Source organism: Maniola hyperantus, chromosome 22 (genome assembly GCF_902806685.2).
Source record: "Maniola hyperantus chromosome 22, iAphHyp1.2, whole genome shotgun sequence".
Classification (NCBI taxonomy): domain Eukaryota; kingdom Metazoa; phylum Arthropoda; class Insecta; order Lepidoptera; family Nymphalidae; genus Maniola; species Maniola hyperantus.
Window position 1 is genome coordinate 8,560,038 of NC_048557.2, and position 19,018 is coordinate 8,579,055.

The 19,018-nt window shown below is 39.5% G+C and overlaps 1 protein-coding gene across 1 annotated transcript in view; it reads left to right on the top strand.

The window, feature by feature from the left end:
- Window positions 1-2,181: 2,181 nt before the first annotated feature.
- The window catches only part of kibra (WW and C2 domain containing protein kibra), a 113,860-nt gene continuing 97,023 nt past the window's right edge, over window positions 2,182-19,018 (top strand). Inside the window, exon 1 of the mRNA XM_034980499.2 lies at window positions 2,182-2,634. Within this exon, the coding sequence (XP_034836390.1) occupies window positions 2,507-2,634 (128 nt within the window). The 5' untranslated portion in view covers window positions 2,182-2,506. The remainder of the gene's footprint in view (window positions 2,635-19,018) is intronic.

Genomic DNA, 19,018 nt, shown 5'->3' on the forward strand with positions numbered 1-19,018 from the left:
CGATTTAGGACAATGTATATATGCTTACGAATTACGTAATTCCAATGGGATTCCAGTTCAGCGATCCATTCCAACACTGGATCTACAGTGTGCATTCCAGTGATGACCAATATACTGGAATAATATACTGTTTTCACAAAATCATTCAAGTGTCATTCAGGATGTTTTTTTAATATTCAGATACAAGTTAGCCCTTGACTGAACTGACTGGTGGTAACTAGCCGCTGCCGAAGCCTTTCACTAGATCTGACCAGAAATTTAGAAGTTATAAAATTCCAAACCCCTGCCAGGAATCGAACCTGGAACCTCCCACTAATACTAGTAGCTAGTACACTGGCTAGTTACCACCCTACCGGCAAAGCCGTGCCGCCAAGCGATTTAGCGTTCCGGTACGATACCGTGTAGAAACCAAAGGGGCATGGGTTTATTAAAAACTGCTATACTCCTTCCAGGTTAGCCCGCTTCCATCTTAGACTGCATTGTCACTTACCACAAGGTGAGATTGCAGTCAAGGGCTAACTTGTATCTGAATAAAAATAAAAATAAACTCTCAGGAAACAATTCATAACATGGGCATGGAAACCTAGTTCCGCAAATTGGTAATGCGCGTGACCGCCTATTTAGTGACGTCAGCACTAGACTGAAGTTTCGAGCTGATGGTATATTTTTATTTAGGCATTTCGATGTTAATGAGACATGGTTCCAGCGCAATAGCAATTTGTGGGACTTATACATCCATACTAATATTATAAATGCGAAAGTCTGTCTGTCTGTCTGTCTGTCTGCTAGCTTTTCACGGCTCAACCGTTCAACCTATTTGGACGAAATTTGGTACAGAGGTTGCTTGCAATCCGGGGAAGGACATAGGCTATTCCTTTTTATCCCGGAAAATTTAAGAGTTCCCACAGGATTTTTAAAAACCTAAATCCACGCGTACGAAGTCGCGGGCATCAGCTAGTAGGTACTGTTATAATTTCCAGTGGTTATAATACTATGTTCCACGAAGGAATAAAAAACTCAATCATCATCATTTAAGCACTTATGTTTACATTGTAATGGACTTTGGAATGTGGGCTTTATGAGAGTAATGTTAATGTAGCACTTTAGTTCGCTTGTCAGCGTAAAACTAAGTGACCAGTCTATCTTGGACTACAGCTCTACGCACCTTTGACTTATAGCTAGTTAGGTTTAGCTGAGTATAAAGCGGTGGTAGCCTTTTTTTCCACTGGTAAAATGCAATTACAAAGCCCGCACAAGGGCGGGTATGTGGGACTCACTGGCAATTTTTTAATCGCCTTCAGCATACCCACTAAAAACCAGCGGTATCGTCCGCGTCAAGTATAAGACGTCTAAGGATCCCTGTAGGGCGATTGTCTAAAACCTGCATCAATCATTATTACAATCTCAATTGTTGTGATTCGCTGAATTTGTGCGATTCTTGTTGCAACAATGCATTATAGCCAATAGTGCGCGAGCATCAACCAATCAGAGATGATTGCTATCGTGACATTGTAGCTGTCATTCTCTCGCAATCGCGCTCGGTCTATTTTAGCGTTAACAAAAATGAGAGCTTAAAATGTTCTAAGGCAGAATATTTTCTATGAACAAGACAAGATGCAGTTCGGTTGGCTATAGAGAATTTTTGTGTTTTCTACACCTATATCTGTTGCATCGTCAATTTTCGTGTTTATTTACAGGTATCGCCGCCGTGTAGCTTACTTGACCTATGCCGCCTATGCGTATCGTAGTACCTAGGTAGGTATATGGTGTTACTAAAATTGGATTGAAAATTTGTGGTTGACTATGAAAACTGAAAATCCATGATTGGATATCGCAATGTGACCTAATCCAAGCCTAACAGAAACAGATTGAATGTATGCCAATGCAAATTGACTCCACAAACCCGACGAGCGACGACGGATCTAAAGTATCTCGATCTAATATAGCCAGATACCTACGTAGGTATCTGTAGTGTATGTATGTCTACATACGCTGCGGAATGTGCGCCATACACATACAGCTATAAGTGCGCATGTACAGACGAATCGTAAATAGATTGAATGGATATGTGCCTACATAGCTTTTGCCGACATGTATGTTTATTTCGCAGCTTCGCGGCATACAAAGCTTAGTCAGTAAGCAGTAGATCATCGGTGTGTGAGCCAGGGCATCGTATGTAATGTAAACATTGTGGTCAGGAGGAATGCATTTAGACAGTAGGTGCTTGAGGATATTATCATGAGCGGTGATAACGTGGCGAGTCCGCGCGCCTCAGTCTGCGACGCGAGATCGCGCGGAGCGGTCGCGTGCTACGTTCGTGTCGGCCGAGTGACGCGCGGAGCTGTGTTCGCGCTCGCGTACGCGCCGCATTCCATCGTGGGGGCCCTTCGCCGCCATTGGCCGATCCCGCGTGACGTCACCCTCGTAATGAGGTATTCAACATGGCCGTGTAGCTAGTTCGCGAGTGTGCTTCGTTATTCGTTTGAATGGATTTAATCAGTGAAATATGCCAAGGAGACGAAACGGTGAGATACCCTTGCCCGACGGATGGGATTACGCGAGGGACTTTGATGGAAAACTGTATTTCATCGACCATAACAGTAGAAAAACGACGTGGATCGACCCGCGAGACAGGTAAGTTTTCCGAAGAGAAGTGTTAACCCGTAAGAGCCCCATGTCAAAACTTCACATTCCAATGCAATTGCAGCGTTTCCTGATTGAATTTACGAACTGTGGACTGTGTGTTCGAAAGTGCACGTTGTACCCTTCGATATGGCCGTGTAGCAAAAAGTAAACATAACTCTAAAATAGAATAAATCGTGAAAAACAAACTGTTCTAGCTGCGAAGCAGTCGCTATCTGTCGGAAGGAATGCGCAACCGACTCGATTTCACACGACATTCCACAATTGACTAACAACAAATGACCTAAACACAAATTATGGTTATCATTTTGTTATCCTTTGGAATTCGAGTTGTGTTCGGTGTCTCGTTTAGGTAAGGGGTATGATTATTTAGTGAGCGGCGATGGAACGCGACTAATGAGGCCACGGAACTGGTTCACAGCGATGTTAGGCGCTGAACTGGCGCAGAAATAATTCGATGAACTGTTCGTATCGGACATGAATGTACTGTTGGTGGATGGTGCGGTCGCCACTCCGCTGTTTCGTAAGGTGCGCGTGTGTACAGCGCGATGCGTGGAGAGCGCGGTGGGAGTCGGAATGCAATGCATAGGCAAGTTGTGCGGTGTGAATGACAGGCCGTAGAATGCGGCCCGGGCCTGCGGCGATGGTCGCGCCTTTCTAAAGCGGCGCACGGCCCCTCCCCGCGCCCTGCACCCCCGCTCTACCATCGCACCACCTCATCCAAGTGCAGGTGCTCCACAACACATCCCTATTAAATACCGATCATGTCTAGCCGTATCTACTTACCATAGTTAACACGGCACCTGCATCATTGTTTTAAAAGTTGACCTTAAAATCCACCTGCACTACAAAATGCGTACATGTCACTGTTAAAATGCATTGATGAATTCGTAGTTGAGTTAAAAAGAATACAATAATTAATGGCCTAGTTGACATATTATATGCATCGTGTTTGTTGAATGGTGAACGAAAAACACATTACGGTACTTGCATTCCAGCAGTAACATTCGTATTCAATGAGCCTATAAAACGTAATATTAACAAGTCTAATAGAAAATGATATCTACCCAACTTACAGGGCATATAATTCTGTAATCCAAAACCGTAAAAAAAGTTCAGTTAACCTAAGACGATTTTAAGAGATCGTTATGATTTTACAACCACCAAATGCGATTAGGAACGTGTATAATTTTATATTCCTACCAAATTGGTGTACCCAATACCCATAAGCATAAAACAGCATGACTGACATGCATGATTTTACGACTGTAGATTAAATTGATTAATCCTAAGAAGACACATTCAGAAGATCTGGTTCCAGTGCATTGACGCCACAATAAAATTGGCCGCTGACACAGGAAACATAAAGTTGTTTTTTATTGAACCTTTTTGGCAAACGGCATTCCGATCTCGCTACAATACAAGGCCCTAAATTCGCACTTTGGATAGCAATCTAAAACAAAAAGAACCTAATTAAAAAGGGTAATTTGACTTAGGTCCTTCCAAAACGATTTCAAAGATGTACTAAATAGATCCACCACTTGGAGTTGCTTTATAATCAGCATAATAACTAAAAATTAACCTCTAAATGAGGTTCAGCTGATGTCGTTTTGTAGCTAACATGTACTGCGAAACGCACACAATAAACCAAGAGACTAAGCCAATTTATTAACGCTAAAAATAACTCCGGTATGTCTCCAGCGCATTTAATGATATTAAGCTTTGAAGAGAACTTCAACAGTAAAATGCTGATTAGAAAGTAATTAATACTGTGAGTTGATGCTAAAGAAAAGAAAATAAGTGGTTTTGAATCATTGCTTTTAAATTATGTAGGTATCTAATCTAACCAAAATTATTGACACTTGACCTCGTTCACAAATTAAAAGTCAGAGCAAGCTATGTTAGATATCTTTCTCAGGGATAAAATCCGAAACGAGAAAATTCGTAGAAAAAATTTACGGACGATTTCAAAGGTACGATAAAGTGGCACAGGGCAGGTGATGTCTCATGTTTGTCACAGCGCAGAACGTCAAGGACCATATTTGGCTCCCGGAACGACTGATATCCTTCATTAGGTGCTGATAGATAAATTCATGGAACTAAAAATATTAAGCCTGCCTGCGGTTGCTGTTTAAATGAAAAAAACTGCTATAAAATTATTGGAAGACGTATCTATACTATAGCAGGTAATTGTTATTGCGTCTATAACGAGATGTTGAACAGAGATATTGTGGTTTTCGCGGATACTACAAAATGTGATGCTAACATACACTTGTTACGAGGTTGAACAAAAACTAGCATTCTATAGCTACGCATTTAAAATTGAGGAAAAACTGTCCATTGTCTTGTTCAGCTAGGAAACTGGTAACAATGATACAACTTAAACATCTACTGGGAATTCATACGTGCTGTTTGCCGTATATTACTTTAATTATATCACTTAATGCATTTTCACTCAGTACTTTGTTCAACCCGCATGCCATTGCGGTAATGCATAATTCTATGGTACGAGTGAAATTTGCTTGGAATACCTATGCGTATCCCCTTAGGTACACGTTATAATATGTGGGAATCGCAGTGATACCTGACGACATTGGAATGCGTCAATACATATTTGCATGCCTCATGGGCGTTAAGATTTGCTTATTTAATATTTATTGCGAATCCTCTTGGGCTTCACTCCAATGTAATACTTGTTATGTATGCACTATAACTTTGCGAATGTTTTTATTTAATGCTAACATTCTCTTCACTACGATATAAGTGTTAATCTGGAAGTAGTATAGTAGTATTTATTAAACCCATAATATGTCTTATCGAATTTTGCGTGGCATTGTACTGAAACACTAAAATGCTTGGCGGCACGTCTTTACCGACAAATTGGTAACTAGCTAATGCCGAAACCTTCTACCCGACCAGACACTTTCTTTAGTCACTTATAAAGAGGAGCCCAGTTATTATTCTCAAGATTAGGGTTGGTAGCAAGAATTACAGGCAAAACAGGGTCGCTAAACACGTAATTGGTTGGTTATACAATATAAGGGGGTGGGCAGGGCTTAGTTACCCGAAATTAAAAGAAGCGGCTTAAGTTTAGAATTAGATAGAGAAAGCTTTTCTCACGATGACCGCCAAACTTCGTTTCGAAGTGGACACTGGACACACAATGATGATGAAATTGGGAACTCGAAACCTCCCATTTATAAGACCGCGGTGTTCACAGCGTCAAGGAGATCATCAAAGATTTTGCAACTGGCCCCTGAATCATATTTTATTAGTAATATTGGTCGTGTAACGCTGTCTTCCAAGATTGTGTAATCCAAGTATGTGTAAAGCATCTTGTGGGTACTTCCCACGCATTATGCTCCTTCAACCGTATCGCAGAAGGGGCTGGGCATTTTGCTGCGTTTCTTGACTCTAATCGAATGGGAGCCCGATCGCTTTGTAATTTAACATTCTCACTTCATGATTGTTTCATCAGGGCCTGTGTTTAAGTAATTAACATACCGATTCCGTTGGTCGGGCAGAAATTACTCATAGAATAAGGCAGTTTCGTGGCTAAGGAGTTAGTGGTTATTTCTTATTTTAGTCCGCGTCGTTGAGATTGAGACATCATCACAGAGTTTTGAAGCTTGGAAACAGCGAAGTCAAGTGTCAGCGATTTTGCCTAAAGGTGTCCTTAATGATTTGTCCATGTCTTTTACTGAGTAGACTAGCGGCCTGACCGGACTTGAACATCATAATAAGCTATGATCGTCTGGAATAATATGTCAGAAATAATTTTACTGTGATTTTTTGTTTTGATTAGTGGCTTTTTGTTGTGCCACTCATCACAATTTACTTCGCCAAAGACGCATTGCTTGGAGAAAACACGACGGCGCGGCGAAGTCTTTCTCTATGAGACTGCTGGGCATTTCCAGAATCACAACTTCACGACTTTACTTTTTTTCTGGCACTTGAGCCATGAGAGTTGATTTTACATTTTATTGGAATAGTTAAGTGGAAACCACGATGGAGTGGGTAGGCAATTATCGGTCCACAGGGCGCGGCGATCGAGTGCGATACAGCGCGTACAGCATTGTTTACACTACGCATACCTCGGAGATAAGATGTCCTTGGTGAATTTTTTGCTCCTATGCGCATCATTCGCTAGTATGTCTGCCAAATTATTTTAATTTTTATGATAATTAATGCTTACAAGTTGTCGTTTTAATCTTAAATAATGTTAAACAAAAACCTTGGCGTAAAATTGGAACCTACAAATACAATTTTTTTTATTACGAATCTGATTGGTAAATGCTTCAAGGGTTCCTTATATAGAATATAAATATTTTTTATTCAAATAAACTGACAAAAGTACTTTTGAATTGTCAAATACATATACCTACCACTGATTCGGAATGCCTTTTTGACGAGATAAACCAGCAAGAAACTGGGTGGTTGTTTGATAATATTGGATATAGAATAATTTCACACATCGTAATCAAATATGCTATTTAGTATGGACTCTACTGATTATGATGTAGAAGTTAACACAAAATCAAATACAGCAAACAGGAAACAAGTAGCAAAATCTAAGTGCTGACCTAGAAGAAGTTAGAACAGTATTCGACTTCAATGTCGAAGCAAAAAAGGGAGCACAATAAAAATACGAATGCTTCTACTGTAGTGTGAATAATAAAGATACCATTGTATTCGTATTCATAAAGACTTATCTTGAATTAAACGAACATCTTTGTATGGTCGTAAGCCACTGACCAAAAGAAAGAGGGCTTTAGATCATAGGTAAATGATTTATCAAAGGAACTAACCACGAAGTGTTAACTAGCTAAGTATAAAGAGATGACCTCCAATTAGGTATGTTTGCCTGCACGGCAAAGTTACATAGACTACGTTTTAATATAAATAATTTATCTGCGATACAATGCAATTATATGATAAAATGCTACATAAACCTAACTCCGTTTCTAATCAAACATAACGTTCCTTCTCTTATCTATTTGCCGTCACATGGCCTTTTCAATTACCACCCATCGGTTGTAAGCGTTTTTACGTATAGTATACTATTATATATGGCGTTTTTCATATAAAAATGGGCATGTTTATTGCTTCAAATATACCTACTCTAACTTCATGATATTATTTAAATACGTATTTGGCTAGATGACGTGTGGGTGTCGAGACGGAATTTTCGCATATTTCTGCGCGAGCAGTTTCACCTGTACAAGGAGACAGATGAATTTAAGACGCGATAGATGAGGCCATAAAACTTATTTACCTAATTTGCATAAGCTTATAATTGTAGAGGCCGGCCAAACTTGGTCAACTGAAGAATGTTGCCCATACTTGTTTTTTCTTCGATTTTGGACGGTTCGTATTCAATTCAATTATGATTTTTACGTGAATAGATATTAAGCTTGATTTACTGTGAAGACTTTTAAGGAGGTCCAATAAAATTAAACTAATTTGTGCAGTCGTGTCGTAAACGTTACTTTTTGATAGGGACGCAATTAACTGGGTAGGTACTTAATTAGGAAAATGTGCAGTGCCTGCCTGGATCATAACTTGGAAGAAAGTATAAGAGCCAGAGCAGCCTGTCTCTTACTTTTCGGGGCAATTAAAATACCACTTGCTTTAATAAGGAAAATATTGTAAGGAAACTTGCAGAACTGATAGTTCTCCATAATGTTCTGAAAGGTGCGCGTACTCGTAGTCTGTCAATCCGCATTTGGTGAATTATGGCGTAAACCGTTCTCATACTTAGAGAAGATCTATGCTCTTTGAAGGTCTATGTAATGGGCCGGCGATGAGCAAAGATGATGAAGAGAGCCTATGAGAGCTGAGAGTCTAGCTGTTAATTGTGGTGTCAGGATAGCGTTTCAGTTTTTACGTGCAAATATTTCAATAAGAACTGTACCTAAGGGTTGTATCTTGGAAATTAACTGATAAACGCAAATCAAATATTTTATTTTATCGTTTCAGATAACGTTCTTAATTCTTACTATAATATTTTAAAAGCCGCGCTATAGGTCAATTTAATTCTAATCCTTGATTTTGAATAAATCATTGAAGTTCGAACGTGGGCGAAAATATGCGACCATAACTGGGTAACATTCTAATAGTAGGGGAGCCCAAGAGGCTAAATAGGGATTTACTCGAGCGTCATGGGGACCTATTGGATTGTGAAGATTAGGCGCTAAAAAGAAAAAAAGGTTATATATGATGCAACTCATTTCACTGATGGGGAGAGAACGTACAGGTTTTCCAAAATGTAAAAAAAAATTCACAAAGATATACACGAGCGCTTTAGATATTAGATAGCATATAATGCGCCCCACGTGTATTTTTATCGCGAAAATATTTATCTGCCGGTCTGCAGGGGGCGACTGACGATTTGAACGCAACCAAAAGTCATGGCTGATTTTTGAAACTTTGTGACTCCCATTTCCTTATGTGACATAAATTAGCTCAAATTGTCAGATGAATGAAATGCACACTTATCTGCATCTAATTAACTTACCTTGTCTTAATCTGACGCGCTCGAGTAAATCCCAAAATCCCCTCTTGGACTCCCCTACCATAATGTATACCATTCCATAACAGCACTTGGTATTTGAGAATGTAGTGTTAAACTGTGTAGGTAAGTACGTGAATTGTAATCGTTCTGGTATGCCACCTGTGTGATAAGATGATAGCGAAGTTCTATTTAACAAAAACAACAGCTGTTTTTAAACGTGAAATTCTTGGAATATCTGTATTTAAATGTTAATTGGCGGATGTTAATATTGATCATATTAAATTGTTATCTGTAAGGCCCTTCTTACATTACGATACTTACAGACGACTAGTATCCTACGCGAGTCTCGAAAATGAGTCGCTGATGAGTATCTCACATACATTTGTATGGTGATTCGCACACTTCGCTACCGGTATCCTCGCATCTGCTACTAATCTCGCGATACCCACCTTGTCGTCGCCCGCGCGTCGCGTCTCTTACGAATCTCGGCAAAATGGCGGCGGATCAGCAGTTTGACATTAAGTTCAAGTAGAATTTTTTTTAGTAGCATAATGTACGAAACTCGAGTAGCGAACAAGTATTCTACTGGCATGCGACTGCGGTATCGTCTCTTGCGAGTATAGTAATGTATGAAGGGCCTTACATAAGTCTGTTAGGTATTATGTAATACTGTTTGAGATCTATTTGTAGGAAACAATTGGTACCTGAACTTTTCAGTGCAATTCTATACGGGTTCCATTAGGTATCACTATCAACTATCCACGAAGAAGGTTTATAATAACTGTAACAGAGAATTTATTGAGATATAAAGTCTTTTATTTGCTAGGACACGAATCTGAGACCTCATAATCTGTAGCCGAATAGACTAGCCAAAGAACAATGAGGTAGTTTACATAACACGAGCATGTTAATGAAACACGGTTTTTATACAGGGTGTAACCAGAACGCTTCCAAAACTTACTGTTATTGTTATACTACCTAACCACAATCCAATACCAAAAAAAAATATATAATAAAAAATATAAAATAACTATTTGCCTCGTTTTGTACTTTTAGTGATTTAGAATTTTCCAAAACCGCAATGTATAGCGTCCAAAACTCGGGTCAATGCTCCGCCTAGCTGCATTGACTCAGAGTGGCCTACTTTCTCAACGTTCGTTGACCTCTAGCGTCTGTCAGATGTTTTATTTGCAATTTATCGTAAACTTTTGCAAAATTATAGAATTTTTTAATAGTTTTTTCGCGTTCTTTTAGGGTTCCGTACCTCAAAAGGAAAAACGGAACCCTTATAGGATCACTTTGTTGTCTGTCTGTCTGTCTGTCTGTCTGTCTGTCAAGAAACCTACAGGGTACTTCCCGTTGACCTAGAATCATGAAATTTGGCAGGTAGGTGGGTCTTATAGCTATAGGGGAAAAATCTGAAAACCGTGAATTTAGGGTTACATCACACAAAAAAAATTAAATTGTGGTCATGAACTAATAATTAGTATTTTTAACTTTCGAAGTGACTGACTATATCAAATGGGGTATCATATGAAAGGTCTTCACCTGTACATTCTAAAACAGATTTTTATTTATTTTTATGCAGCATAGTTTTTGAATTATCGTGCAAAATGTTGAAAAAATACGACTGTAGTACGGAACCCTCATTGCGCGAGCCTGACTCGCACTTGGCCGGTTTTTTAATAGTTTTTTCGCGTTTTTTTGTGGTATCATATCAGTAATCATCAGTACTATCACCTGTTTTCGTTTTAGCCAGCGTTCTGGTTACACCCTGTATTGTTATGTTAGTGACACTGATATTATGTCTCGCATTGATTCACATGAGGTAAAAATACTTTAGGAATGTAACTCAATCCGGAACGGCGACATGATCTGATCATAAAGCCGAATTGTTAAGCTTTTGATGACCTCCCTGGTGCAGTGGTGAGCGCTCTGTTCTTTGGTAGGTCCCGGGTTCTTGTACCGGCAAGGAAAAATGGGAGTTTTATAATTTCTAAATTTTTTCTAGTCTGATCTGGTGAGAGGCTTCGACTGTGGCTAGTTACATGTCCAACGGTTACAAAACAATCGTCATCATCATCATGATTAACCCATCGCCGGCTCACTACAGAGCACGGGTCTCATCTCAGAGTGAGAAGGATTTTGGCCATAGTCTACCACGCTGACCATGTGCGGATTGGTAGACTTCACACACCTTTGAGAACATTATGGAGAACTCTCAGGCTCAGGTTTCGTCACGATGTTTTCCTTCACCGTTAAAGCAAGTGATGCTTAATTACTTAAAACGCACATAACTCCGAAAAGTTAGAGGTGCGTGCCCGGGATCGAACCCCTGACCTCCGATTAGAAGGCGGACGTCCTAACCACTAGGTTATCACAGCACACAAAACAATAGTGGCAAGGAATTCCGTGGCTCAACAAACATTCCAGTTTGGGCCCATTCATTCGATAAACTGTTGTCAAGTCTTTGGACCATGTTTAACTGCACCTTCCGGTCCACAACACTGCTTTAATAACATTTCTGCGTGAATAGCCTTCTTTTATGGACTTCCGAGACGGTCTTATGCTTGTTCGGTTCGGTTGCTTGATCCAACATTTTGAACGTTTACTATGTTTCCTAATTGCTTGATGCTTGAGTCAAGTCAAGCATTTAATTTACGTTCTTGACGGTGATTGATGCAATGTCATATTTTTGATTGACGCGTCGCGTCGCGACGACGTTCGGACAGTTTTCGAGATATAAGAAAAGTTCCGTTTGCTTCTACAAACACAAACAAGTCTCAGAAGCCCTTTACATTTATTCAATCACAAACTAGCAAGTTCACGTAGTTATCATATGAAGGATATTTACCTGTGAATTCTAAAATAGATTTTTATTTATCTTTATGCATTATAGTTTTTGAATTATCGTGCAAAAAATACGACGTACGGAACCCTCGCCTCGGTGCGCGAGCCTGACTCGCACTTGGCCGGTTTTATGAGCACTAAATGGTTAATTGGTTTACAATGCCCATAGATCAAGGATCCCGCTAGCTAGGGGTACCTAGGACCTTCCACGTATAAGACCACGGCGCTCACCACTGAGCCAGGGGGGTCATCAACCATGCTGCTCTAATAACATTGCCACATGAATGGAGTTATGCCAAACCCAATGGTAAACTTTCTATTGCTGAGAAAGTATTTGTGGGGGCTTCAGTGGATAAACATCAAAACTACTAGCAAGTGCGCGCGACTTTGCGAAGCTTTCATATTTAGGGTTATATGCGAAAGTGTGTTTGTTTGTTGGTTTATTGGTTTGTTCTTCAATCACGTCGTAATGGTGCAACGGATTGACGTGGTTTTTTGCCTGGGTATAGATAAAGACCTTGAGAGTGACATAGGCTACTTTTTATCCCGGCAAATCAAAAAGTTCCCACGGGATTTTTAAAAACCTAATTCCACGCAGACGTCAGTCCCGAAGAACATTCTAACTACCATTGAAAAACAATTTAAATCGGTTTACTACAAACAAACAAACAAACTTTTACTCACACGTTACTTCTTTATAATATTAGTGTAGACTAGCTTATGCTCGCGACTTCGTTCGCGTGGACTACACAAAATTCAAACCCTTATTTTACCCTCTTAGGGGTGGAATTTCCAAAAATCCTTTCTTAGCGGATGCCTACATCATAATAGCTCTCTGCATGCCAAATTTCAGCCCGATCCGTCCAGTAGTTTGAGCTGTGCGTTGATAGATCAGTCAGTCAGTCAGTCACTTTTTCCTTTTATATATTTAGATTAGAGGTTTTGTGTTTGGCGCTAGAGTTATGAAAGGCGCCATGTTATGCGACAGTAATGGTGTATGATAGATTGCTAGAGCCGTTTCACTTTTTTTTTCTTTTTTTTCCTACCATAAAGCACCATTATAAAATGGTAGCTTTATTGTTACTACCATCTAGCCAATGGGCTAATAAGTATTATTATTCTAGCTTAAACTTCTACTTATGATTAATTTCTAAATCTTATTTACAGTCCAATCTGTCCTTAGTTTTATTCTTCGTCGCCGTTTCACTTGTATTAGAAGTTAGAATACTCGTATATCATACTATGTAGGTACGCAGTACGTACCTATCAGGGGTGTTACGGATATTCGCAACCGCACCGCAAATGCGGAACATTCGCATCAATTCAGACATACGCATCCGAAAATTAATGCGGAGCTTTTGCGGATGCGGATTCATATTTGCAACAAGTAAAGAAAGTAGTCGAGGCCAGAGTGGCGTGATATCTTCGTTCGCTAACTGACCAATCAAAAAGTGTACAATGGTACCCAACAGGGGTGCGTGTTACGGATTTTCGCATCCGCGGATGTCAAAATATTGGCATCCGCAACAAGCCTGGTACGGTATACAGTATATTAAAAGTTATTTAAATACTAGCTGATGCCCGCGACTTCGTCCGCGTCGAATTAGGTTTTTAAAAATCCCATGGGAACTCTTTGATTTTCCGGGGTAAAAAGTAGCCTATGTCACTCTCCAGGTCTTTAACTATATCCATGCAAAATATCACGTCAATCCGTTGCACCGTTGCGACGTGATTGTAGGACAAACCGACAAACCAACAAACCAATAAACAAACAAACACACTTTCGCATTTATAATAAGGGTACTGATAGGCTTCGAGTTGTGTTATCAATTTTATCAGATTTGTGATGGTCATGCTATCGTGCTCGCCGGCTGCCGGCCGCGGCGTGGCGGCGTGACAAAGTCGGTTGGCATGCATCGTGATTCAGACGGAAACCTTATATTCATGGTGCAGCTCCACTATCGGGAATCGTCAAATGATTCGTGATATCGGCACCAAAAAAATTTATTATCATGGAACTATATTAACTCTTGTGAAAATATATTCGGTAAGAAATTAAATTATTTATTAATTTTTAGTGTTTGTGGTTGGGTATTGAAGTCGGTTTTTATTTTATGTAATTTTTTTAATTTAATATATAGATTCGCCATATCCCGAATATAGTAGTAGTGGCCAGTTGATTTGCCGGATGTCCGAACTATCACAAAATTTGCCCGAACTGGACTAATTTGCCAAATCCCGAGAGTGGGGCCGTACCATCAATGCAATGTTTATGTAATCCACTACCAGTCTGTCCGTCACTTTTACCGATACACATTCTACGCCAAACGAAATACTAACTCAATTAATTTGTGTTACACAATCCCTAAAAATCTCGGCTCAAGCAATATCAATTTTAAAACATAAATTCATGTAAGTTGATACCTTATGTGTTAGGCATTTTAGTGGACATGTATAGTTAGCGACAGAGCGAGATGGCAATCGGGGTATGAGGCGGGGGGACGCCTCCCACACCCGCGTGTCACCTGCGCTAGTCCGCACTGGAGCTTAGCGCGAGGGCTGTGCGGGTGTCCGGGGCGTGCCCACCACAATCGCCATCTCGACCTGTCGCGTACACGAAAGTATGTTATTCCTATATCTATGGTCGCGTACTATACAACATACATATTTATTATTATCTGTTTACATTGAAAGAGAGTGGTATAGTGCGTAACAGGTCGAGATGGCAATCGGGCTTTGAGGCGGGGCAACTCCTCCGCCCACACCCGCACGTCATCCGCGCCCAACCCGATCGCCATCTCGACCTGTCGCGTACTAAATGTATCGCCAATTCTATTGTAGGTACACAATCTCTAAACTACACTAAAATGATTTACTTAATAATATTATTTTTTTCTATTCTTTATTGATAACTAGCTACCCCGGCGAACTTCGTACCGCCTAACAGTCGATTCTTTTTCAGGCAATTTTTAAAAAATTTCTCTCCGTAAGAACTTTCTTATAATATTCTTTTTTATAATATTCCTTGAAGTACGAGGATGGCCTCGTACTTCAAGGAATATTATAAAAAAGAATTAGCGAAATCGGTTCAGCTGTTCTCGAGATTTGCGATCAGCAGCACATTTAGCGATTCATTTTTATATATAGCGATAAGACCGCCTTTTTGTACCTACTTATTACGATTTCTTTTTGTAACCTGTCATTTGTGTTTCTGTGGTGCAATAAAGTATATACATACATACATACATAGAGATTTTATGGTCTTTTCATCCCCTATCGGGGTTGTACTTTATCGAGGGATACACTGTGTATTAAGTAGGTAGGTAGATTATTTGAATTGAATCCTTGAGCCCCAAGCAGAGTATGAGACCTTGGTGAGCTGACGTGACGTGCGTTACAATGCTACACATTTCTGTTCACACTTGGCTTCGGAATGTCGTTTGTCAATGATCGGATAACGCGTGACGTCATGGCTTCACATTAGCAGCCTGTGAACAAACCATCGCATCGCTACATAGGTAATAACTACAGAATCCAGAAATGATACAGAAATGACGTCATTTTGACGTCAGCCGAAATAAAAATATACCATCTGCTCGAACATTGTAAATTGAAAAATTAAAAAGAGCAACCGCCGAGTTTCTTGCTGGTTCTTCTCGGTGGGAACGGCGTTCCGAACCAGTGGTAAATTAAAACTACCTGACTATTCATAAACACTTTTAAAAAGTTTACATGAATAAAAAAAAATCTATTCTATTCTATTCTAAACTTCAGTCTAGTGCTGACGTCACTAAAATGGCAGCCACGCGCATTAGCAATTTGTGGGACTTATAACACCGAAAACCGTTGTTTAATAGTTCTAGGAGTTTAATGCTGAGTAATAGCTGACACGATAACGCCAAAGTTGAAATGATTTTGGACGAGATAAAATCTAAATTCCATGATGGAAAAGTTAAAATGGGTTTTTCCTGAAATCCAAACGGAATGTGCATTGAACCAGCTATGCGGATTAAAATATTTCCCGGGCGATATTAATAGAATTTAAGGAGGTGTGCGTGTTCGTCTGTCGGACGGTCGGTATGTGTGTATTTTGTGTATGTGAGACAGCATGGCACCGCCTCCCGACCAGACGGGATCTTAGTTTCGTTGAAATCCAGGATTCGTGATTTTTTCAGGCCGCGCTGTGGTCTTATTAGTAAGAGTGACGCGATTTGGAAATCTCTACATAGTATAAAATAAAGTAGCTTCCCGCTGTCTGTATGTATGTATCTATGAACGCGTAGATCTTTTAAACTACGCAACGGGTTTTAATGCGGTTTTCACCAATAGATAGAGTGATTCAAGAGGAAGGTTTATAGGTACAGTTTAATATTAGTTTGTGTTAATTAAAGGAATTAAAGGATGTTATTCACTGAGATCAACATACAAGAATTTGTTTAATCACTCTCACTGACACCACATTAGTATCTACATCGCACCCATGCGAAGCCGGGCGGGTCGCTAGTCTATTATAATTTCTAAATTGTCTCTGGTCTTGTGGGAGGCGCTAAGCGACTTAGGTTGAGATCAGCTATAGAGCTTACGTTGACTTTGCTCAGACTTAAGTTTCAGTTAAAACGAGATAGATTTGTGTCCACGGTATAACGCTGTCTTGTTTTAACAGAGTCTAAAGTCTGAGCAAAGTCAATGTTCGCTCTATAGATTTCAGCCTTAGATCCGGTGTAGAAACCAATTGTTTTTTTAATAAAAATGGCGAGCAAACGAGCACGAGAACGAGAACGAGGTAATTTGGCGGTAGATATGGATTTTTATAAAAAAATGCCATAATATCCTTTCCGGATTAGCTAGGGCTTCGATCTTAGACTATATCACCATTTATCACCAAGTGAGATTTTAGTCAAGGTCTTACTTTTTAATTGATATGTCAACAAGAAAAAATTAGGATGTTTAAAAAAAATTAAAATAGCGAGCAAACGGGCAGGCGGGTCGGGTCACCTGTTGTGAACTGATTACCGCCGCCCATGAACATTTGCAGCACTAAAGGAACCGCCAATGTGTTGCCGGTCTTTCAGGAATTTGTTGGTCCGCACCTTGAATAACGCCATCTTGTAATCTAATGGAAATACCGCCGTTTTTCAAAATGGCCAATTTTCGAACCAAATGTAGGTAGGGTGATAATGCGCAATGCGCAACGGTGCCGTTCAAATATACGTTTTTACGCAAGATTTGCACAATTCATTATCTATTCAGATTATTTTGTGGTTCGGAAAGAATTTATTTGATTAGCTAATAGCTAAATCGGGCGTCGGACTTCGTGTGGACTGTGGAATTATTTCAAGTGATGAAATAATCCGCTAAAACCCGTGTTATACCCAGTATTCATAAAATACAGTCATTATTAAAACAATCCGTTTATTGAATTTTGGGGTGATTTTCTGAAAATTATAGAGTAAAGTAGTAGAATGGGATGGTGTTAAGTGTAAAAAATGCAGTCTTTATTGAAACAATCCGTTTATTGAATTTTTGGGTGATTTTCCGAAAATTGTAAAGTAGTAGAATATAAGTGTTAAAAAAATGCAGTCTTTATTGAAACAATCCGTTTATTGAATATGTAGGTGTTTTCTGAAAATTGTAGAGTAAAGTAGTAGAATGGGATGCTGTTTAAGTATTCATAAAATTCAGTCATTATTGAAACAATCCGTTTATTGAATATGTGGGTGTTTTGTGAAAATTGTAGAGTAAAGTAGTAGAATTGGATGCTTTTTAAATATATATAAAATTCAGTAATTATTGAAACAATCCGTTTATTAAATTTTTGGGTGATTTTCTGAAAATTGTAAAGTAGTAGAATGGAATGGTATTCATTTAATAATCGTAACATTCCATATTTTGTGTTTGAGTTATGCCCAGTACAGAACGCGCAGAAAGTAATGTTCACTGGCCTTTAGAATGACATTTCGGCTTTGTAGAGCGTTGTAGTGATCCTATAAGCCATAAGAGTTCCTTTTTCTCTGGAAATACGGAACCTTAAAAACTGCAATCTGCAAGTCATAAAACGTCAAGTAACGCTTATACAAAGCGGGTAGAATGGTTCGTTTCTATTTGCAGTCTGTGGCAGTACGTTGGCCTTCTGTCGCGTTATTTTCTGAATCCCAACGCTAAAAGACTTTCTAAAGCCTATGGCAAGTTGACGGTATCGCAATCTACCATATTGCAATGCGTTATAAATCGTCTTGTTATCCCATAAGGTCCCATGATCAGTTAAGGTGGCCCTTCTTACGCGCTTCTCCATGCAAACGTATTCTTTGTTGTTCTAGATCTATAAGTATTCCATATATCGATTTCTCCTCGGTGCTGGCAGGCGTCAAATGTTAGTACATTTGACGCAGGTAGCCCTAACTAAGTTCGCCCCCTTTTTCTATGATTTCACGTCACCATATAGCCTAATATTAGACATATCGTCGACTCAGGATCAAATCGAGAGTTCCCTTACTCTAGTGCACTCTGGTTAAGGCCTATCTTGGTCACTTAACGGTCACGCCAAAGTTAAATTCTCGGTAAAGCTGAAAGCTCTGTAAAATTTATGATCAAGATGAAAACTGTAATTTAATATTATGTTTTAATATATAGGAAATTTTGTTAGAGCCTTTTTATATTATGGATGCCCAGTAATGGATATTTGATGAGCTACTATTTAGTTTTATGTTAAAAGTGAGTCATAGTCATCCAACGCTTTTACGATAATGTTATTACTAACAGATGCCTGTGGTTTTTGACTTCATCTCTGGGGTATTGGTGTGAATATTCATCAAGCATCAAAAATTCCTAGTTCCTAGTACGACATTCGGCAAACCAACTGGCCACTACTATTCGGGATATGGCGAATCATTTGTGAATGGCAAGTTTTTTGGCAAATCAGCCGGCCGGCAGACGCGACGTTCTGTGACAGCGAATTTTGCATGGGTGATGAAGACCTAGAGAGTGACATAGGCTACTTTTTATCCCGGAAAA